The following is a 24628-nucleotide window of genomic DNA, read 5'->3' on the forward strand; positions in this document are numbered from 1 at the left end:
AAACAAACCTCAAAACTTGTATACCTCGTGCCTCAGAGAAATAATCTATTCTAAAATGTGCCACTACCAGTAGGCTACAACTGAGAAATACTATAAAAGCTGTAATACAGTATCCATAATAAAATTTGGCCCTGCATGGGGATGCAGGTCTATAATCCCAGAACTTGAGAGACTGAGGCAGAGCCATCATATGTTTGAGGATAATTTGGCATAAATAGTGAGCCCCTGTCAATAACAATAGAATGCAATCGATAAAATTAAAATTACATATTACTTAACTTTTATGACTTATACAGATGGTATTGAGAGTACATTTCACAACATTCTCCTTTATGAACACAACAGCAGAATCCTTAGCTTTGTACCACAAGCTTCTGAACAATTTAAATTTGTATGTGGAAACATATCAAACCAAATGGTTTCTCATGTGTCTGCCAGAAAGTCCACGTTAAAGCCTGAAATAACTTCAATTCCTTATGACATGTCTTAGGTCATATATTGGCCTTATCTTCAATTTCACTATCCTTCTCAATGCAGATTTTCCTCACTCAGATTTTCATAAGCATTTGTTTTAATTTGGTAATACTGTTTGCTCTTGGTATTTGGTCACCTTTAATTTAGACACAGATGAGTGAATGACTATATAGATAAAAGCATGTCTTTGAACTCTGGGGCTAGGCGCTGTCCTGCGCTCTTCAGCTCAAGGCTAGTGCTCTACCGCTTGAGCTACAGCGCCACTTCCGGTTTCGTAGTGGTTTATTGGAGATAGACTTTCCTGCCCTGGCTGGCTTTGAGCCGTGATCCTCAGATCTCAGCCTCCTGAGTATCTAGGATTACAGGCGTGAGCCACTGGCATCCAGCGTAAGAGTGTGTCTTGAAGGGGACAGAAAATAAGCCTTTGGCTTGTCTAGACTCAGAAGAGGGGTTTAGGGGTGCTTGCCACTCTGATCCCTAATTGCTTCTTTCTCTTAGAGGCTCTACAATATGGATTTCTTTCCCCCGCAGTATGTCTGTAAGACGAATTTTATAAAATGGCAGACTTAAATGTTACCTGGAGTACTGAAGCTCCACTGTGGAGAAATTGAAGTCCACTTTCTGCCGAGTCAATTCCACCGGTGGCCAAAATAGGGAATCCAGGCAAAGCACGGGCAATGGAAGTCACGGCTCTCAATGCAATAGGTCTGATTGCTGTCCCTACAGAAAATAAAATCATTAGGCAGGCCATTAGCCACAAAGCATGTCAACTTCTATTTACCATTATGGTTTTGCTTTTGTGCTGGTACTGGGGCTTGAACTCATTCAGGGCCCTAAGCACTCATTTAGCATCTTCACTCAAAGTTGGAGTTCTACCACTTGAGCCACAGCTCCACTTCCTGCTTTTTATTGATTAATTGATTTGAACCATGAGCCTTAGATCTCAGCTTCTATAGCTAGGTGTGAGCCATTGGTGTCTGGCTACATTTACCATTATGCAATGGTTATGTTTTATTGGTCCAATTTCACATTTCACCATCTCTAAGATGTATACACATATATAATGTATGAGCCCTTTCTTTCATATACACTACCTTGTTGGATGAGTACTCATTTCAAGGACTTTGAGGCTATTGTCGAAGTTGTGCTCTGCAAACAGGTATAGCAGCCTCAGAAATCTTATGTCAAATACATGCAAATTACAATTTGATATATAGTAATGTATAAAGATTGTATGGAACATTTAAGCATCTGTTATATTAAAAAAAAGGACAAGGAACAGCAGGTTCTAGAAACAAAAGCAACCAATCCCATACAGAACATAAGTAGACATTCAACTATGTGATATCTGATCAAAGTGTAATGCAGCTGGTGTAAAAACAGACACTACCTACACAGGCACAGTGCTGAAGAACTTACAGATTCCATAGTAACTTGTACATTTATTTTCCATAATTGGGAGAAATATAGTGAGCCTCATGTCATTTTTCATATATTAGAAAGTTTGAAACCAAGAGAATTTACTGGGCTCCAGCAATTAGACTCTGTCTCTATACATACACTTATGTATCTCCCCATATATTTTAATTAACCAGATTATTATGAGTATATTGTCATCTAATAATCATGAAAACTACATGGATGAAGAGAGCACTTTGAAGTCGTTTTAAACATAAACACACTGTACTCTAGCTAGTTTGGTGCCTTAGATTACACATCCCAGTGTAAATTAATGCTTTCACTTACTGACTTCAATACTAAAGGTTGAACCAAGGGCCCTGTACATGCTAGTCAAGTGTTCTAGTCCCCAACATGCATACCCCCAGCCCTTTTATTTGTATTTTGGTTTTGTGACAGGGTCATGCTAACTTTGTTCATACTAACTTTGAACTCAGGATCCTCAAACCTCTCCATCCCCCAAAGCTGGGATTATGGCTATGCCCATCAGGCTTAGCTACATTAATGCTTTTATAATAGGAACAGAATTTGATATTTCTAGTGTTCACTCAAAAGTCAATAGTCCCTTTAAAGGCCTTTCCTGAACTAAAGACAAGTTCTACTTGTGCAAAAATTTGACATTGCCTTAAATCAATGCCCAAGAAACATAAATCTGAAATTGGTTCAGCCTCATGTGGTACCCTCACTACCACCTCCACTACCATCAGATTAGCAATACAGATTTATTGCAAGATTTCATTTCTTTTCTTTTCTTTTTTTGGTTGGTTGTGGGGCCTGAACTCTGGGCCTGAGCGCTGTCCCTCAGCTCTTCAGCTCAAGGTGAGTGCTCTACCACTTGAGCTACAGCTCCACTTCCGGTTTTCTGGTGGTTTATTGGAGATAGGAGTCTCATGGTCTCTCCTGCCCGGGCTGGCTTTGAACTGGGATCCTCAGATCTCAGTCTCCTGAGTAGCTAGGATTATAGGTGTGAGCCACCAGCGCCCGGCTTATTGCAAGCTTTCAAGGGAGTAGAATGGAATTTCCTTAAAGTGAGTGGCTTTTAATTTGAAAGGTTCTACATGGTATGAGTCCCACGACTAGATGATATTCTGGAATATGCAAAACTATGGAGAAAGGAAAAATTTAGAGGGAGCAGGCATTCAGGGGAAGGAATAGATGAGTGGACAGAGCAGAGATGATTTTCCAAAGATGTGAAAGCATTATGTGTGATATACTAGTAGTGAATGCACTTTGTTATACATCCACCCAAATTCATAGACTGTAGGGCACAGGCATAAACCTAATGTAAGCTATAGGAGTGGGAGATAATCATGTGTCAGTCAAGGTAATCAATTCCAACCAATGTACTACTTTGCTCCCATTTGTTGAAAACAAGGAAAGGTGCATCTATAGGGCAGATGGCTGCTATATGGTAATCTCCACACCTCCCTCTTGGTTTTGTGGTGAACAAAAATGTTCTACAAAGGAATTATTATTTGTTTATCATGGCTTTCTTTTTATCCTTTCCACAGACAGCAATTCAGATAAAACTAAATTTCCGTGAAATATTTGTTGAAATGTCTATTTGCTCCTCTGATATAGACTAAAAACAGCTTCTTGTAGGATATAAATATTTCTTAGTTGAGACTGTTTAATGCTGACCCTTCAGAATTCTACAATGGACAGTTGTAAGTCAAGAGAAATTAGAAAATGAGATCCTAATTCTGTAATTGTATCAAAAATATTTACCAATGATTTATTATTTTAGAATTTTCTATCTTAACCATTGAAAATAGCTGGCCTAGTGGATGGGAGAAATTAGGGAATATACATCTGCAAGTATATATGTATATCTTTAGAGTCATTCCAAAGAAACCTGAAGAAGAATAAAAGTTAAAGGAAAGCAGCATTTTTATAGAAATCTACAACTTCAACCTTCAGACAGATGTACAGCAATCTACATATAATGTACTACCCGATGCAAACTAAGCTAATGGGTTCTTTATATACATGCTACTTTGAAGTAATAAAGAAATATTGGAATTCTCCCCCCCTCCCTACCTTATTGAGTTTACCCAAGAGACTAAAGGAAATTTGAACTAAGCAGATAAATAATTTATTTCTAACTGCACTGTTAGAAGACTATCATTAGCACTAAGGGGTAACATTTCAAAGTGCTATACAGGGAATTGGCTGCAGATTCCAGTTGATATTAATGGACATCAAATGGGAAAAATCCCAGGACTCAGCTTTGAAAATTTAACCAGTTACATTTAAAGGGCAACATTATTACACAGGTGTTAAAAAGCATCAGCAAATCTTCGCTGGCATTTGAAGATGTTCAATTAGGTCAATACGACATTTTCTCTTTCATGTTTCTCTTTCATTTTTAAAACTTTTCTAATCTACCTAATGAACATAAAAACCTTTAAAACTAATAAAGGCATCTCTGGTTTTTTTTCTTAAATTAAAAGTAATTATACTCTGGAGAAACGGAGTGTCCTATTATCAAGAAATAGTAAATTCAATTCCTTTATTCATTATAAACTCTATTTGATTTTTTAAAAAATTACTCACCTGATTTTTTGATGAGTTCTTTTTATTTTAAATATATATTTTTTATTGAAAAGATACTGTACAGAGGGATTACAGTTACATGAGCAAGGTAATGAGTCCATTTCCTATCGAGCATTGTTACCCCCTCCTTTGTTTTTCCCCTACCATCCCTTACCTCCCCCCTCCCCCATCTCTTCCCCCCCCCTGCAAAATTGTAAAGCTCATTTTCAACATAGTGTCTTGTACATCTCATTGTTACAATGGGTCATCCTGTACCCTTATTTTATATGACATATACTCTACTTGCTCTCAGGATTTTTATGGAGAATAGGTTTTACCATGACTTTCATTCACAAAATAAAATAGGTGTCTGGAAGAATTTGAATAGTGTTCTATATGATATTATATAAATTTCTTTTTATTTTTAATATGGTAGGAATAAAAAGTTCAATGAAGATGAAACTTTCAGTGTAAAGAAAATATACATATTAATATAATTTGGAGGTATACATACACACATCTATCTGTTAAAATGCAAGACAAATTATAGCTATGGAGTTGAGATTGAGATTGTTAAGGTTTATCTCATTGCTGTAATCATAGCTTTTAGGATAAAAACTAGGGAAAAAAGAAGCCAGTTTGAGAGGCTTGCTTGAGAAATGTGAAAATAGACTCTATCCTGAAGGAAATAACGAAGTTTAAATCAAGAAATTGAAATCCTATTATCTTCAAAAACTAATAGATAACATGCAATTTAAATTAAGTTCTCATTTATGTGGGTGCCCAGGAGGTGAACATGACCGGAAATTCAGTTTCATTAAGCTACTCTGTTTCAGTTGTGCAGAATCCTTCAATAAAACAGAGGCCAGTCTTGGATCCTCATGTTTTAAAACAAGCCGCCTGCTCCAATAAACAAACAAACAAAAAGGAGCTGATCTTTGCTTTGCAATGTCTCTACCAAGAATTCTGAGTTTTACTATAGTGGCTCTCAAGGACTAGCTGATGGGTTAGATTTTCTAGTTTCTATCAATCTCTGCCTTCCATGTTGTCACAACTTAAAATTCAAATCAGTGCCTTGAAGTCAAGAATTTCCTCGATAAATTGCACATAACATTGTTTTGTTTTTGATAAGAAGAGATTTAGTATTACTTTAATCCATCTGATTCCGAGGGCAAAAAGAAGTTGTAGAAACAATGCTATCAGTTATAAGGTATCTTAAATACAATTTCAACAATGCTATTATGGGTAGCTATTATCGATTAGGAATTAATGTGCATATATGCATATATCATGACTCAATCAGACTCTGTTCAATCTTCACTTTCCTATCTACATCTGTCTATCCACAAAGTATTTACTAAACACCTATGTCTTTTTCTATCTTGATTAATCAGTTGTATCCTCACCATATACTCAGAACAGGAAACCTAAACAACTGCCTTCTAAATCTTAGTAGGTTGCTTCAAAGGAAATAATGAGTCCTAGTATACCTTGTGGGCCAGTGTTCTACTAAGGAAATCACATTTGTTTGAACATCATTCATTTGGTAAGGATTATGAATGTGAATTCTAGACAGCCAACTGGAGGATAAATTACTGTCTGCAACAACATTTGACAATCAGGCCAAGTCCTGTTGTCTGAATCTGAGCTCCACTCCTCAAAGTCAGTGTGGTGGAGAGAAAATTTCAGAAGCTCACTGTACCTGAAATTTTGACAACTACAGAACAATGAAAATTGTAGTAACAACATCCTGGAATTGTGTGAAGGGGAAAATGATGTATATTCTCAAAGACACTCATGAGAAATTGTGGAAAGATTTGCTAAAATAATCTGAACTATCCTCAAGAACAACTGACTTCACAGGGAATATTTGGTTTTCTATTATTATTTTCTTTTTTTTGGTCGGTTGTGAGGCTTGAACTCTGGGCCTGGGCGCTGTCCCTCAGCTTTTCAGCTCAAGGCGAGTGCTCTACCACTTGAGCTACAGCGCTACTTCCGGCTTTCTGGTGGTTTTATTGGAGATAGGAGTCTCACGGTCTGTCCTGCCCGGGCTGGCTTTGAACCGCGATCCTCAGATTTCAGCCTCCTGAGTAGCTAGGATTACAGGCGTGAGTCACCAGCGCCCGGCTATTATATTATTATTATTATTATTATTATTATTATTATTATTATTATTATTATTATTATTATTATTATTATTTGTAACTTCTGGGACTTGAACTTGGGGCCCAGGTGCTGTCCCTGAGTTCTTTTGCTCAAGGTTAGTGCTCTGCCACTTTGAGCTACAGTGCCACTTTCAGTTTTCTGGTGGTTAACTGGAGATAAGGGTCTCATAGACTTTACTGCCTGGGATGGCTTTGCACCATGATTCTCAGATCTTGGCCTCCTGAGTAGCTAGGATTACAGGTGTGAGCCATCAGCACTTGGCTCTGTATTTGGTTTATCTTGACATCATCTTCTACGCTCTTGTATGTTTACTGATGCACTGAAACAATTGTTTTCTTTAATTCTTTATTTTTTTTTTCTGTTTTCTTTAAGTAGTTATACAAAGGAGCTTCAATGTCAATTTGTGAAAATAATGGATCTTGATCAAGATCACCCCTCTCATTGTCCTCCTCCATCCCTTCCAACCCCACCCATCACCGCAAGTTACCCAGTTCCAATTTCACATATGTACATTGAATATTATGACTGTGTCTACCTTTCTTCTCACCATTTTTCTCACTCTATCTCCAGACAAAACATGTTTCAGCTTCCTGCTTTTCATGTCAATAAATTAAAAGTTGTTCAAAGGATCCTTCCCTGCGTAGAACATACTTTAGTCAATTTGTGTATATAAGTATATGACTTCACATATGTTTTCATACATGTGTATAATTTATATCTGTTTGACATAGGAGAGACAGCACACACACGTTGTCTCTCTGAGCCTGACTTACTTCATGTAACAATTTATTTTCCAGATTCATCATTTTCCTGCAAATAAGAAAATATTATTGTTCCCGATGGATGACTATATATACACATACATACATACATACACATACATATATAATACAGCTAAGCACATACACATTTTCTTGATCTATTTCTCCATCAAAGGGCATTTGGGCTGTTACCATACCTTGGTTCTAGTGGACAGTATAACTTTGAACATGGCTATCCAAGATCTTTACTGTATCCTAACTTGTAATCTTTTGCATAAATGCCCAAGAGTGGTATCACTGGATCATAGGATAGTTTTTGCTTTAGTTTTTTTGAGTAATCTTCAAACTGCCTTCCATAGTAAAAGGAATTTTTAAATCAGACAACAGCATGTTACCCATGATAATAGAAATTTTTAGACTCTGACATCTTCAGAGAAGCCTAACATCCCCCCTTTTTTACCTCCTTCTCTATCAGCTGTCACTTAGTAGTGTCACAGTGCTGTTAAGGTAAAAAAAAATCTCAAAGGCAGATATCAATATATTTAAGAATTTCTTCTTAGAGAATCAAAAGGTCTGTGCACTAAACCAATATAAGGATTTTTAATGACATTGGAAATGAAGTTTATTGGTGAATAAGGAGGGAGAGATTTAGTTCGCATGACTGAATCATTGAAGAGAAAGGGAATTTTTAATGGGCAAGACAGTGTGGAACATATGCTAATATTGGATAACTGGAATATTGAATAATTGAGTTTAATTCTGTTTGTTTTTTCCCCTAATCATTTGACTCCTAGGACAGCTACCGTTACACAATTAATTGTTAGAACTAAGTCCACAGTAAACTCCTGATAATAGCTCTAGCTGGCAATAAAACAAAAATTGGGTTATAATACTCACTTGTGCTCACTGTGTGTACAAAAGGAAAATGTAGTTTTAATTTGCTTACATTAATTGAAACATAATGAATTAAGTGGATAACAAATTCATTAGAAATTGAACTTTGACTGTCTAATTGTTAATAGTTTTAACACCATCCACAAGAAAGAAAATATGAGCAAATCAAGAATTTTAGGGATTTAGGAGTTGAAAGATTGATTTTTACACAATACTCATAAATCAAGCTTCAACAAATTTATGCCTCACTAAAACAAGTTTAAAATGTTAATGAAGCTAATATACCAGTAAATATGTGAAGCACAGCTATTTAAAAATACATCTTTACACATGGATTAAGGCCCTCTGAGAACATTAGCATAATTCAACCAGAAACGGAAGCATTCAAAGGAACCAGGGCTATCCATAGAGATGTAAAAAAATAAAAGGGAAAGGTGGAGAAAGAAAGTTCACTCATCTGATGCTGTTACTACTTTAGAAATCTCTTCTTTTGTCTTTTCTTTTGAAAAGCTGACTTTTTAATGAAAAAAATTTAAATTTTAGTTGTGTTGATTTATCTTTTGTTAAGTCTTTCTATCTTTATAGCAATGTTTATCTGCTTCAGAACACATTCGATATACCTGTAGTCAATTCATGTTCACTCTATATGGACCTAGCATGTGTCAAGCATCTTATTTTAATGCAATAGAATTAGTCATATTCACCAAGGAGAGAACCTTGCCTTATTCTTTATGAAAAACTGTCAGCTGCCATTAGTAGAAGGAGTGGGAACACCACTCATGGCCTGATTTCCACAGGCAGATATCAATGCTGGGCCTTCATATACATGTGTAATGGGACCCTCCTGACTATGAAGAAAGGGGCTGTCACTTCTATTTTTGATACAAAGAAAGGAAAGATGAAACTGAATAAATAACTTGTCCAATGCCAGCTCCTAAGAGTTGGACAGGAATAAACAATCAAGCCTCTGTGACCCAAAAGTCCCTTCTTTTCAATTATTATTGAGACATCAAACACAGTACAACAAATGCAAAGAGAACCAGCCTTGCATGGTCTTTACCTAGAAAAGCCAATATCCCTATCACCCAATGCTAAGAGCAGAGGTGCTAAATTCCAGCCAGTTAGTTTTAACGTCTAAGCTCAATTGCTTCCTTCATTCATGAGTCAAAGAAACTTCCTTTACCTAATAAACGTCTGCCATATCTATCCATAAAACAGAGACACAAAACACCAATAAAATCATAGCAACTTTGGGAGTATCAGTGATCTAATTCACGGTAAGCCTTCAGCACAGTGGCTGGCCCGTTGCTTATGTAAGTTAATATTGTCAAAGCCAGAAAAAAAAAGATCAGAAAAATAAACATTCAGTGATAAAATTACATTCATACATTGTCCTTAGAAATCATGAATATTCATCAGTATTCATAGCTTGAATCTGTTGTTGTAAATGTATTTGTAAGCAAATATTTATTAACCTTTCAAAGGTACTTTAAAAATCTCTGAAGATATATCTTTTTTGATCCACAAAATCCATTCTAAAAAGTCTATCACATTTGTATATATTACAGGTATGCTGATGGGTTGAAGGAATGTTTTAGTTTATTGTTTTTTGAAATGTAACAGTGAAAATAATTTAAACACCCATGGAAGCTATTGGCTACTAAATAAATTATGCCTCCTCTACGTGTGATATCCCAGGAAACCTTTAAAACGGACATATAATATCTGTAATGTGTAATGTTAAGAATTAATCACGAGTCTCACCACATATAGGGTATGAGCCCATTGTTGTCAGAAAGAAAAGTGTATGATTACATTTAGCATACGAATGGCATTCAGAGAAAGTTGAGTTTAAAAGTATTCACAATGGTTCAAGAAAAATGTGGTGTAGATATACAATGGAATTCTATGCCTCCATCAGAAAGAATGACATTGCCCCATTTGTTAGGAAATGGAAAGACTTGGAAAAAAAACATATTAAGTGAAGTAAGCCAGACTCAAAGAAACATAGGTCCCGTGGTTTCCCTTACTTGCAATAACTAGTATATGTCTAGGACAAGCTGAAGCGTTCAAAAGCTATGCACATATGACCATATAACTTGATACTAAGCGAAATGAACCTCAAGATAGGGACACAAGCGGTTTTATCTTTGTTCCTGTTCTTTTTAATGTACTTATATGTGATTTTTTTGTTTCTTTGTATGTTCTTCCCCCATGGTACAACTGCTGTTGTCACTGTATTTGATTCTGGTGTCCTGCATCTTATATATGCATTCTTCTAATTTGGAGAGGAGAAGGGAAATAACAAAATGCTGAAATAAGTATACAGGATGACCCGTTATAACAATGAGATAGATGTACAAGACACTATGTTGAAAATGAACTTTACAACTTTGCAGAGTGGGGGAGGGGAGAGGATAGAAGAGTTGGGGAGTGGGGAGGAAAGGGATGGTAAGGGAAAAATAAAGGTGGGTGTAATAATGCTAAAAAAATAAGGTATTCACAGTCCTCAGTGCTGAGAAACAGAGCAAGGCCAATAGCACAAGGGTTGAAGGAGAACTTTTAAGCTTTCATATCTACTTACCGTTTTTTGATTCTTTTAGATATGAAGGTGCTCATAATTTTTTGCGCAATAAAAGGATGACTATTTTTATAATGTTCTTAAAATTCTCTTGATACGAAAAGGGTTCATCAGAATTATATATACAATAATAGATAGTTATAAAACAATTAAAAAGAATAAGTGTTGTCTTCAAACATGTGAAGAAAAGACAGGAAGAAAAGACAGATTCTAAGACTCATTCTAAGCATACATTGTTTTATTGTTCTTATGTTTGTCAGTAATGTGCTGCAAGTTCAGCTTTGGAGACTTTTCTATCTCTTGAATGTTGGTGGTTGATTGACAGACAAGACATAACAGAAAGACTTTTGCAGTGTAGGACATAGGAGGTCTTGTCTAACTCTAAATTCAAATTTTAATTCAAATTTCATGGTTTAAAGAGCACAGAATTTGCTCAACAGATTTACAAAGATACCAGAAGTGAAATTAACCCAGAAAAGAAGTAAATATGGTTACAATAAAAAATGAACACTAGCTGTATAAGTTACTGACTTCTTATGAGTGCTTTCTAACTGCCAGATATTTTCTTTTTTTTTTTTTATTGTGAAAATACTGTACAGAGGGGTTACAATTACATGGGCAAGATAACGAGTACATTTCTTATCAAGCATTGTAGCCTCCTCATTTGTTTCTCCTTCTCATCCCTTCCCATCCTGCCCCCTCCCCCCACCAAAATTGTAAAGTTCGTTTTCGACATAATGACTTGTAGGTCTCATTGTTGCAAATGGGTCCACCTGTATCCCTATTTAAACGATTTGTTTTTCCTCTTCCCCTCCACAAATTATACCGACATCAAATACAGTGAAAGCACGGGTTATACCGTGGGGGAGGGACATACAAAGCAACAAAGAAATAATCTTATAAATGTGTTAGAAACAATCGCATGAAAGAAAAAAACATTTGAATACATATCTTAGGGTTCATTTCCCTAACATCAACTTATCTGACGCTTTCTGCTTGACTCAGACATCTACTAGTTATTGAAAACAAGGGAAACCATAGGACCTATGTTTCTTTGGGCCCTGTCAGATATTTTCTTCTGACTTCCGTAACATTCTCTTTATAGCATCACTATGAAATAGTATTTTTGTCTCTATTTTTATCCAAATGTAACCTAAGACTTCATAGGGATTGCTATTACATTTTTAAGATCACTCCATTATAAAAATGTGGATCCAATATTTGAATCTAGGTGTTTCTGATTTGCAAAACTATGTTCTTAACCAGAATACTGCATTTCTTCTTCATTTAAATGCTCAATTATCAATTAAGATTGAGAAAGATGAGTTGATATTTAAACTATATTATCCACGTATGATAAACAAGAGAAATAGCATCAAATTAACTGTTGGATAGGAATTAAATTAGAGCTAGAGTAGTTAGTAATTGCTTTAACTACAATGACCATATGGGCCAGTTTTCCCATGAAAGCTCCAGTTTATTGTACTTATACTTATTTGTAATTACATGAGATAATTATAAGTAGCATCCTCTTTCATTTGAAAAGTAACCCAGTTGGGAAGGTAAATTATAAAACCAGACTAGTTATCACCAATGATAGTTTGATATAAGAATGACAAGACAAAAGACAATTAAAGAAGAAAAGAAATTTGATGACACAAAACTCCAGCCACTTTCTCTGTATAATTTAGAAACTCACTGTATGGTCCAAGACTTAGCATTCAATTTGCGATTTGAAGGAAAATCATTTAGCATTTACTACACATAGTCTATACATGCTTTCTATTTTCAACCTGTAGGTGGCCACCACAAGCTACACTTATTAAACAACTCATTAGTAGCATTTTCAATACTGTCATCTTCAGATAATTAGCAATTTATTTAAATAACCAATTCCTGTAGAAATAATTGCCATGAAATGCCCTGAACCTACTTTTTTTATAAACTATAATAAAAGTGTTAAGATAATCCCTGACATTTGCAAATGCCATTAGCTCACCTTTCCTTTTGATAGTGCTGTGGCATTATGTTTAAACAATTACCTGATAACACCGCCATTTAATGAAACAGTACAGTAAGCACATTCTTCAATATGGCTAGGGAGAACATACAGATTTAGAAAGAAATACAGTGTGTAGACATGTTTACACAGAGGAAAGACACAGCTAAAAGAAAGGATTGCTGAAGTAAGGCCTCTATTTGTTATTTTCAGGTTGTTTGTAGCTCTCACAATAGAGGCAAGCACATAGATACTTTCTTTGGAGCAAGAATGGAGAACTTCATAAGCCTATTTACGCAACTGGTTAGTATAAATTAAAATCATATGAATCTATAAATATGTATAATGTGCTCCTTGTATGGTTTGATTGCTAACTTCCATACAGAAGAAAACAAACAGTGAATTTTTCATCTCTCAGCCTTAAATACTTAAGTACATTTTTACTTCACAACAATTCACACATTTTAAAATTGGTCTCAGAGAAAATGCTACATGGTTTGTAGATCTCAGCTGGAATTTCAGCAGTTAGCATTTAGTTTTTAAAATGGACCAAAGTTCTCAATTTGTTTCTTTCTTGCTATTCAGCAACCTACCCCCAAACAAAGAGCTAAGGATCAGGGAATAAATGGTGTTGCTAAGTTATGCATAGAAAATTGTTTGAAACTTTCATAGTTTTCATGTCATTAGCTTCACAAGCCAAAACAAAATTTTACTGAAGCCAATGGCAATATTGTTTTATGACTAGACTAAAATAATCTTGAGAACCTGGAAACAGTATACTAAATGATCCTTGTGTTATTTATGTATTATTTACTGCATCATTATAAACCATGTATTTTGCATTATTAGTACCATTTCACTCAGGCTCAAAGAGTTAAATAGCATGTGCATGTACAGACGCATGGTTGTGTGGCTACACATATATTATGACAATGAAAGAAAAATGTACAAGGTTATGGTCAGGGTAAAAAAAAACTATTGTTAGGATTCAACAGGAACAATTTTCTTGATTTCCAGCCTACCAAAAACCCTCTCTGAAGTAAGTAATCTTTCCCAAGTACGTCTTCTCCAAGTTACTGCTATTTTTTTAAACAAAATTATAGTGTTTACTGTAAGTATAAATAGAAGTACTAACTATTCAGACAAGATATTTTGAACCATGACAGAGTAAATAGACTCAGCATATAAAATATTTATGATGCAACTTGGCTTAAGGATATACAGAGTAAATGCTATAGTACTGCACGAAAGTCTCACGGTTCTCTGTGTGTTCATTATGGTTCCTATCATCATGACTATGCTGATTAGAATGACCTTTGCCTTGGGAAAACCCTGGATAGCATTTTTTTTTTTTTGAGAAATAACAAACAAACCAACAACAAAAGTAACAGAAAAAAGAATTCACACACCCACTCGGTTAGCATTCTTTCTTTCTCTGGACAGCTGTGATTTCTCTTCTGTCTGCCACCTGAAGCTGTTTGCTCTGTGGCCAGGTGTCCACGGTAGCATGACCATTCTGGTTAAACTTTTCCTTTCATTTTCTGCAATCATCCGCTTTTCACTTCACAATGGATTACATGTGCAAATCCCTGTGCTCTGTGATAAGATGCTTTCCTCCGTGTTGGCTGAAACACAGCTGGAGAGTGGGCAGGACTAGGCAGGGGTGTTTGGTTCTCTACTTTAAAATAGACAACTGTCAAACACCATATGCGGACAAGGGGCAATTCCACTTGGCCCTTTGTCTGAAGGCCAAACTAGCTCTCATCCTACCATAGACGTGAGGTCTGGCAGCATCTCCTTCCATACCACAGGGAAGCTCTAAGCCCAAACGGGGGTTAGCCTCACGCAAGCTGTGGTCTCTGAGACTTTAAATGATTTAGAACTCTGGGTTTAAACTTGAGATGTTCTTTAGTCAAATGGGTGGCTAGATACAAGTAGCTCTTTGGATAATCCATTAAGCAGGCAAAACTTCTAACATATGCAATTTAGACCCAGATAAAATCAAGGAGAACAATCTATAAACAGTTAGCATAGTAAAGGATAGAGGGAGTATAAAACCATCACTACAGATTCCAAAATCATTTAAATTACAAGCAAACAAATAGTACAGCTTCATAAAACAAATACAACAATTAAAATAAAAACATAACTAAAATTCCATGCAAGAATACAACCAATCAAAATCAAGACAAAACAAAATGAAATAAAAATAGACTCATCACTACTACAGAAGGTGAATTCATAATAATAATAACAACCATTTTCACAATGCAAGCCATAGGCTCAAGTAGTTTCACTGGCAAATTCTTCCTAATTCAAGGAAATAATAATCTTACAAAAATTACTATAGAAAATAGGAGAAGTAATTCCCAACTCACTTTATGAGGTCAATATTTCTGATGCTAAAATCTACTAATACTTAAAAAAAGAAAATAAATTGTGGACTGACAAGATGGATGCATTATCAGATACCCAAGTTCTGGATATATGATCTATGAAATATGAAAAAATTAAATTCAGCAATACACATAAAATATCACAATTAAATGAGGTTGATCTCAGGAGGGTGAAGTTGGGATAGTATATAAAAAAAATCAACTAATATAACTTACCATATTAACAGAATAAGCAGCGAAGGAATATATCTCAAGTCCAGAAAAGTTCATTTAAGGAAAATAAAAAAAATCTATCGTTGATGACTATGATAAAGAAAATAGGAATAAAAAACACTTCAACAAACAAGAGCTACCATTTGAGTCTTTAACTCCCATTCCTTTCATGGGGAGCAGGAAATGTTTCTCTGTCTTTCTCTTTTCTCCCTATTTGAACTTGTTATACTAAAATAAATCCTTACTACAACTTTTCTTTAAGATGAGCATCTTTCAAAGACTCTGTCCTACGATACAAGAACAAATACAACAATTAAAATAAAAACATAACTAAAATTCCATGCAAGAATACAACCAATCAAAATCAAATAGGAAATGAATCTCTGAGCTTCTAGGATAAAGGTGAATATACTGAAGGTCATCAGTGGAAATGCATGTACATTGGATGATAAATCTATGTGAACAAGATGACTCCTCAGAAGTTATTTTCTATCTTTGTCATGTTGCAGGGCCTCTTTAATGTTTGTAATCACCATGAAATTTCCTTGAAAGCAATGCTTATAAATAAACCATATACATTACACATCATCACTTAGATACCCATGAGCACTCTACACCCCCCTGCAGTGTCCGGGACAAATCACTGATCACTGAGAAGTAAGGACATAATATTTTATTAGATATTCTGGCTGGACTAAACATTTAAAAGTATAACTCCTAGACCAGTCAGTCATGCTAAACCCACTCTATCTGGAAAAGCAGTGTCAGCCTGCCACAAAACCAGGCTGGCCCTTTTCAGACTGCTGTATCCAGTGAGGCTCCAGAGCCAGATTTCAAAAATGTCATCAAATGATCACAAATATTGTTAACCTATAATGAGAGTTTCTGTTTCTGCACTTTATGCCCAAATGGGTAATTGAACATATCTTTACATCTCAAACGTCAACAAAAAAAACAAAAAAAAACAACAACAAATAAACCAAGAGAGAGCAAGCACACAAGGGTGTGATTCCTATTAAAACCTTGTAATCATAAACTCATCTTCCCCAGCTAAATCTCTAAAAACCATTTGGCTGGTAGCTGCATCAAGCCTATGAGGGGATTGAGATGAGATGAAATACCCTTTCTCTATTTTACTTCTCCAATCTTTTATGTGTTCTGGTGATATTTCAGTCTCTTGTCAAATTGAGGTCATTACTACTCTGTCAGTTGGCATGGACGTGTGGGTGGATTGGCAAGCATGCCTCTCTGGATGATGAACTCATTGCCAAATGGCAGTCAGCTAACTTCTGCTTGCATGAGGAGGAGACCGCCCATTATCGGGTCCAACTTAGTGGCAAAGGGTTGTATATTGACAAAATCAAATGCACACATCTAAGTCAAATGTGATGCATATGTTTTCCCTCATTCATGGATGCTCTTCCCATTTATATTGTTGACATAAGTGCTTTTTTATCATCCAAAATGCTTAAATTCTGTATAATGAGGCCAAACAGCATTAGACCATTCAGATATGGCTATTGGGCATCACAGCTGTGCTAAACCCAGTTACAGAGGGATGGCTAGAACATACTTCCCATCCATGACTCAAGGGGAGAGAGGTTTTTTTTGTAACTTTTGCCAACATTGCTATGTTTTATTGTTGTTTTTAAAGAGCTTAAAGACATTGAACTTTGCCAAAGTTTCGAATCAGCTTGAGTTTTTCTAATTTGGAGAGGGGAAGGGAAATAACAAAATGCTGAAATAAGGATACAGGTTAACCCATTGTAACAATGAGATGTACAAGACACTATGTTGAAAATGAATTTTACAGCTGGGGGGGGGGAACAAAGGAGGAGGTAACATTGTTTGATAGGAAATGTATTCGTTACCTTACTGTAACCCCTCTGTACATTGTTTTTACAATAAAAAATATTTTTTTAAAAAGACAATGTAATTGAGTGCAAGTTGAAAGAAACTGTATTCAACTATAGTAGTCTTTTAATTTTTTTTATAGTAGAACTCTAATCCACTTTAGATAGGGCCAATTGTCCTAAAATATACCATTTTTGGAACACCTATGTTTATTTTACTCTATGCAATGAGAAAGGAAATATAAGAAATGGTTGACCAACAGGAAATAGCATGGAAAATGTCTCTTGTTTGTATAGTACATGGTCATTTATTTATTTATAAACTCCAGAACAAAAATCACTAGGTTCTCAGAATTCTTATTTACTGAACACTGGAATAGTATGATGCAGTTCATAAAATTCTAGATCTGCAAAACACCAAACGGTTTCAAAGTTTCAGGGAGAGGGTGCACAATGTGTTTCTTATATCTAGTACAAACTTTATTAGAGAAACATATTTGTGATTGCCAAAAAGTGCTCGCACTCTAAGACTGTAGGCAAACCAAATGCTAACAAGTTTAATTATTCACAATAGCACATTTATGGAGAGCATAATGTCACAATCAATGATTACAAGCTCATACAGACAGCACTGTAATAATTCTACAAGGCATGTTCAGAAGTGAATAATTTAGAATTTGAAATCAATAGTATTTAGAGACATTGGAAAATGTCAAATGGAAAATGAATGCCAGTATTTGTTTTCTTTCTGGAATATTTTTTACTTCTCAGATCTTAATTATTCTTTAAAAAGATTTCCTAGTATGTGCAAGCAAAAGAAAACATCTGCCCAATGAACACTTTTAGCAAAGCAAGGTTTGCTGGGGAGCTATTTCATACATGGGGAAAAAGCAAGTATTTGTGAGAAGTTGGTCTGAGTTTCTCCCCTATTACTAACTTCTTGGTTTTCCTTTCTTATTCCCATACTTCTATCCCACAGTGGTTTTATTCCATGTATTTCCTTGTTTGTTGTACTGTAAAATACCATCTTTGTCTCAAATACTTCCAACACAAAGTATTGTTTTCATGAATTCTTAAATTAGTTTATTCTTTTATAATTAAAAGTAGAGGGAGTTGAGTTAATTACGCGAGACATTTATGTTCTATATTTTCACCATTTCTGCAAGCCTAAATCATTTTAAAGCCAAACTTCATTTAAAAATTTTTCTTACATAACACTTGGAGTCTAGCTATTTATATAAAAATATCAATTTGGCTATATTGTCTGGCAAAACCAAAAAGACACAGACTTATGCATATTGGAAATAGTTTTTAAAAATATTCCTATGAATTGCTATTACTAAGAAAAAGCAATAATATGGCTCTTCCTTCTTAAGTGACCCAATGTACACAAACCATTCTATAGAGGCTTTCACTTAAATCTCAAAAAATCCCAGGAGCTTGTATATTTTATGCTAAAAGTGGTTAAATATGTTACCCTTGTAACAGTAACTAGTAGATCTGTATTCATTCAAAATTATTAAATCCCAAGCCATTGCTGCTTTCCATATTACTTCTCTTCCACAAATTACCATTTTCTATGTATTTACTGCTTCCCTGCACTTCATCCTGCACACACACACACACACACACATGCCTACACATTGTATGTATGTGTGTACATGCTTGTACAAGTGGTCAAAAGAACCTTTCAAACAAATTTCTATTCACTCTAAAGACAAAAGGAAAAATATCTCAACATTTTTCTACCAAAGCTCTTTTAGTTATGAAAGCATGTAGTTGTCAACTTGAATCCTTGCTGGTTTTTTTTATTTTTTTAAGACTTCTGAAAAAAATATATTTAACTAAATTGTCCATTAATGTAGTGATGGCCAATTGCCTGATGGACCATCAAATTAGCCATCATCTGAGAAAGAAAGGGAAGAATATTTAATTTCAGGTTACTCTAGAAACTATAGCAACCAGACTGTCTGGCAGCCAAAGGGTGGAAAATCCAGATTAGATAGATGGATTTATTTACATATTCACTTTTACATTAAACAGAGTGGATGGCACATCCCTGTATAAAACCTATTATTTAAACACTTCAAGTGAAAAGTGTTAAAATAAATGACTCATGACTTATGAAGTGTTAAAATAAACGTTTATTTCAACACTATACATGTCATAAGCCATTTATTTCAACACTTTCTACTTTACAAGACTCACACAAGACTCCTTTGTTAAGAATATGTCAAGAGCCTCAGAGGTGGAGAATAAAAATGAGAGTTCTCAGGCTAGAGTTTTGGTTTGGGGGAGCCTATAATCAGAAGGCAGGATAAAGTGTAACACCTGACAAAAACGTGTGAGTGCGAGACATACTGTTCATCAACACCATGTTCTATGTCTAACTGATTCTGAGACGTCAAGACCTGCGCAACAGATGACAAAAGAAATGCACTGCGCTGGGTATTTCTGCAAGAAAACATATGTTCCGTTTCACGTTTCTACTCATTAGAGGCGCATGATGCAATCTAATGTCTCCGGAGAGCAACTTTTCAAGAAGCAAGCAGCACTGCATGCCTAGAATATGGTCAGGAGATTGTGTAGCCGTTTCAGTCTGAGAAAGTCCCATTCTAAGTGTCCTGCGAAGAGTCAACCATAGAATCCTCCCAACAGTAGGGAGGAAGAAATATTTTTATTTGACTTTTTTTTTCAACTCCTAATGAAACAATCAAATCCAGGGTGGCTGGGTAAACTGACCAAAAGAAACTGGTACAGTAGAACCACAAACTACTCATGCTGAATCATTTTATAGTATCTCTTAATGATGGTTAAATAAGGAGCAGTGATCAATTATGAAGGGATGTATCAGGTCAGTGGAGGTCAAGTAGCCTGATGAAGGCTAGGTAAGTGCAGATGGTTAAGTGACATCAGAAAGTGACAAGAACTTCAGTAAATGGTGAATGGAGACAGCACAATAGTGGTTTGGGAAAAAAAAGAAGGAAAAATAAACAGAATTATTAAACATTAAAGCTTTTTCCTCACATAAACACTCAACAAGACTTGTATTTTTAGTCACTCTTCATATCCTTCACCCTATCTGTGCAAGGCTGAACTTGAAAGTTGATACGGACAATAGCTGATATAGGTAGGTAAGTAGGTAGGTAGGTACACATTTCCTTACAGAAGTATACAACTTTACCTTTCACCACTGCCATTCTGAGGACTCTAATTATTTTATGATTGAATGGCATATATTGCAATGAAATGTCCTCATAGGGAAAAAATACTATGTTTTTACCCTTTTGCTTTCTTTAGCGGTGATTAGTTCTCTAAATATAAGGTATCATCACTTCTCCAAAAGCATTGCAGGTTATATGATTGCTCCTCTGAAGCTGGCAACATGTAATAAATGTGCTTTATTCCTAGACATCAATCAGTTTCAAGAATGGCAGTTGCCAGTAGAATGGTAATAATGGAAACAGTCGGTTAATAAGTACTACAGGCATTAAAACACCACAGGATGGGAGGTGAAGTCTTCTTGTTATCAAAGAACACTCTTGTATAATTATGGTTTTGTAACTAGTTACATCAGTTTCTAAACATTTAGTTTTTACATTTTCTGTACCTTGCAAAGAAAGAAGCTCACATGGTAGTATTCCACACTGATATAAGAAATATTATCCAAGAAATACAAAAGAATGTATATTCTGGCTCAATGTGGTGACATTGATCATTTAATCTCAACAGTATTTCATTTAAGTAGTTGTTAAAAGCAACTACTTTTGAGAAGATATTGAAATTTACTGTAAATGTACAGAATTAAAGTAACACACACTATTTAAAGTCTTGGGAGTACCCTGGAATGTAAATGCTTAAGCAGTTTATAGAATATAGAGATATATTTTATTAAATATAGGCTTAGTTAACAAATAGTGATTTTCAAAGTAAAATTTCATTTTGTATTAAAAATATTTAAAATTTAGTCCCTCACCAAAACTGGAAATATGCATGTGTATGTATATATTTGTTGTTGGAGAGAGCATTTGTAAATTGAATATCGATAGATAATCTAACCTCCTACAAAAAATCTAGTGGGGAGTTCAGGAGTTCTAAGAGCAGAAGGGTCCCAGAAGTTTTCCTCCCCTCCCCTCCCCTCCCCCCCTCCCCTCCCCTTCCCTTCCTTTTCCTTTTTTTCTTTTTTTTGGTGCTAGTACTGCAGGTTGAACATAGTAACTTATGCTTTTGTTTTTTCATTCAAGGCTGATGCTCTATCCCTTGAACTATACCTCCACATCTTCCAGGAAGTTCTAGAGTAGGTGACTCTCAAAAGTACAAAATCCAATAAGTGGATCACAGACAATCTGAACGCCAGAAATGCTTGGAATGAAGGCACGGACATGAGAACACAGATCCTGTGCTGTTTACAGACAAGGAGAGGGCTGTTCTTGAGTTCACTGAAAGGCTCCTAGACTCGTGTCTTGGGACAGACATGGCTGCTGGATTGGGATGACTGAATCTAGAACAACTGAAAGTTTTGACAGACAGACCATTGGCAAAGTGCCTGGGATTTCCTTATCTTCCTGAAACTGGATTTTGAAGATATTTTGTTAATACTAAAAAAAGAAGGAAGAGCAAAAGAGGGGAACTAACACATATCTCTCTGCTGGGCACTGTAGTAGGAATCTTTGAATATCTCTAAGTGTTTTTTTATCTCTATGTATTCCAATTAATCCTCATTCAAAGTTATTTTCACAATCCAATTGCACAAGTATGAAAAATTTAAATACCAAATGACACCTCTTAGTGAGGATGGAGTGGTGACCACCTTCTTTGAGAAAGGGATAGAAAGGGGACAAAGGGTGAACCAATCCAACAGCGATACTCCCTACACACTACATTGGAAATGAACTTTACAACTTGGTGGGGAGGGGGCTGGGAGTGGGAAAAGTGGAAGAAGATGAGGGAAGGGTAACACTGTTCAAAAAGAAATGTACTACCTGACTTATATAACTGTAACCCCTCTGCACATCACCTTTACAATAAAATTAAGAAAGGAAAAAGAAAAGAAAACTATCCATGTCAAGAAAGGCTATTTGTGGGCTGGGAAGGTGGCTCAGTGGTAGAGTGCTTGCCTTGCATACATGAGGCCTTGGCTTCGATTCCTCAGCACCATGTAAGCAGAAAAAGCCAGAAGTGGCGCTGTGGCTCAAGTGGTAGAGCGTTAGACTTGAGTTGAAGAGCTGAAGGACAGCATATAGGTCCAGAGTTCAGGTCCCACAACTGACCAAAAAAAAAAAAAAAAGCTATTTGTGTATCTCTCCTGATTTGCCCAAAAAAGGAAAAAATAGAAGAGAAATAGTACCAAAATGGCTATTTTATTGAAAGAAAATAGTTGGAGTAGGTAGTGCCAAACTTATTTCTGATAACAGCAAAGATATGACTTTCTTTGAGAGATAAAAGACTGCTCTCAGAATTGAGAGGCAGGGCTGGCCAGGGCATTGGACACACACGATCTCATTTATTCCCCATAGCAACACTATGGTGAGTGGTTGGGCTATTATCTTCAATTCACTGTGCAGATACAGAGGTCATCACCTGCTAAGCATGTTTCTGACATGTAAACTCAATAAATTTCTTTGCATCTTGTATGCAATCTCTTTGCATTCACTTCCAAAACATTGGACAATTTGTGGTTCATGTAGGTTATCACATGTATCCACATTTTTGTGTCTTACTTGCTATCCCCACTGCTATTTAATCCTTTTTTCCACTCTTTAAGGCAATATAGAATATTGCATCCTTTGAGGACTATCCTTAACTACCACACTTCTCTCTCTCCCTCTTCTTCTCCGTCTCCCTCTCCCTCTCTTTCTCACTCTCTCTCTCCTTCCCTTCACTCCCCCCTGTCTTTCTCTCTCTCTCTCTCCTCCCATAATAAGCAGGAGGAGCACTGTGAATGATAATAATGCCCACCTACATGTACCTTTAACGGATGGGCTCAGTAAGGGCAAGAGATATGTCTAGTTACTCCTGTATAATCCAACTGGGAAGAAAATAAGGGCTTTAGGAAGCACTGGGCATGGTCATATACAAAGTCCTTTGAGTTTCAGTGTCCTCCTAGGAATGAGGTCTAGGAACAGTATCAAGTTCATGATGTTCAACAAGCAACTGCAGACAAACTGCCCTGAATAAATGCTCATTCATACCGCCACCATCAGCAACACCTTTATTATTGGTAATTAATAAAATTCATTCCCAACTTCAACTTCCTGAACAATTGGAAATGTAAAGACAATTGATTTTAAGTTTTTTTTTCTTGTGTGATTTTAAGTTTTCTATGAGTTATTACCATTGGAAGATTCGTCATTCAACTTTTTTTTAAACTCTTGATGAAAACCAGTCTTTCTTTGATGTTGTCTTGAGTCGAAAGCATCTAAAGAATGAGCAATTTGGGATCTATTTATTACCTTGAGATGGTATAGAAAGGTCACGATCATCCTTTTCATTCCTGCCTCCCTTTGAGAATTAGGAAATTATAAGACAGTTTCTGATAGAGCAGATAATACGAGATGTAGGTACATTTCCAGTTTTCTTCTAGGCCCATGTCGGGAAAGAAAACAATGAATGCTATACTTCATTTAAAATTTCCACTGCAGGCATGATAAGGACTAACATATTCTCACATCAAATTAATTCAGCCACAGCATTTAAGATACAGTGAAAGTCCCTAATTCAAGTGTACAGTATCACCTATGAAGCTAAAATAAATGGAGTAAGATAAGAGTTCTCAGTCTTTGGTTATAGTGTCAATGCAAGACTTGAGCTGTGTTAATTCGAAAAGCTTGATCTTGATTGCCAAAGCATGCTTGTCAATATTTAGCTCCCAGTTTGGGTGGGGGAGGGGGGAATGTCAAGGGCCTTTACAGAAACTAGTTTAAATACAAAATACCATAGCAGGATTTGTGATCCTTTTCCTAATACTCAGATTAAACTGTAGATTTTTTTCCCTTTTAGCTTTTTAAACCAAGAATGTCTTTTCCATATGCCAACAGAAACAAGGAGAGAAGATATTGCATGGGAGAATTGTAAATGCAGTTATTAAGGTTTGCTTGAAATCTAGATAAAATTCTGTCACATTAAATCACTCTAAGGCTTTTTTTTAAATCTGAGGTTTGAAATACCATTTCCCTACCGTGATTACAATATAGAAAGAAAAAAATAAAAGCTCGGGAAAAAATCTTAATCTATATTCAGAAACACATGTAATACAGATGAGGTGATGGGTAATGATTCACATAAACCTAAAAACAAAT

The 24628-nt window shown here is 35.7% G+C and overlaps 1 protein-coding gene across 2 annotated transcripts in view; it reads right to left on the bottom strand.

Moving 5' to 3' along the window:
- The window catches only part of Dpyd (dihydropyrimidine dehydrogenase), a 709900-nt gene that overhangs the window by 142373 nt on the left and 542899 nt on the right, over window positions 1-24628 (bottom strand). For both annotated transcript variants that reach the window (XM_070007768.1, XM_070007767.1), the window contains one exon: window positions 1052-1194. In XM_070007768.1, the coding sequence (XP_069863869.1) occupies window positions 1052-1194 (143 nt within the window). The remainder of the gene's footprint in view (window positions 1-1051; window positions 1195-24628) is intronic.

The sequence above is a fragment of the Dipodomys merriami genome, unplaced genomic scaffold (genome assembly GCF_024711535.1).
Source record: "Dipodomys merriami isolate MVZ:Mamm:240054 unplaced genomic scaffold, mDipMer1.0.p SCAF_7, whole genome shotgun sequence".
Taxonomy (NCBI): Eukaryota; Metazoa; Chordata; class Mammalia; order Rodentia; family Heteromyidae; genus Dipodomys; species Dipodomys merriami.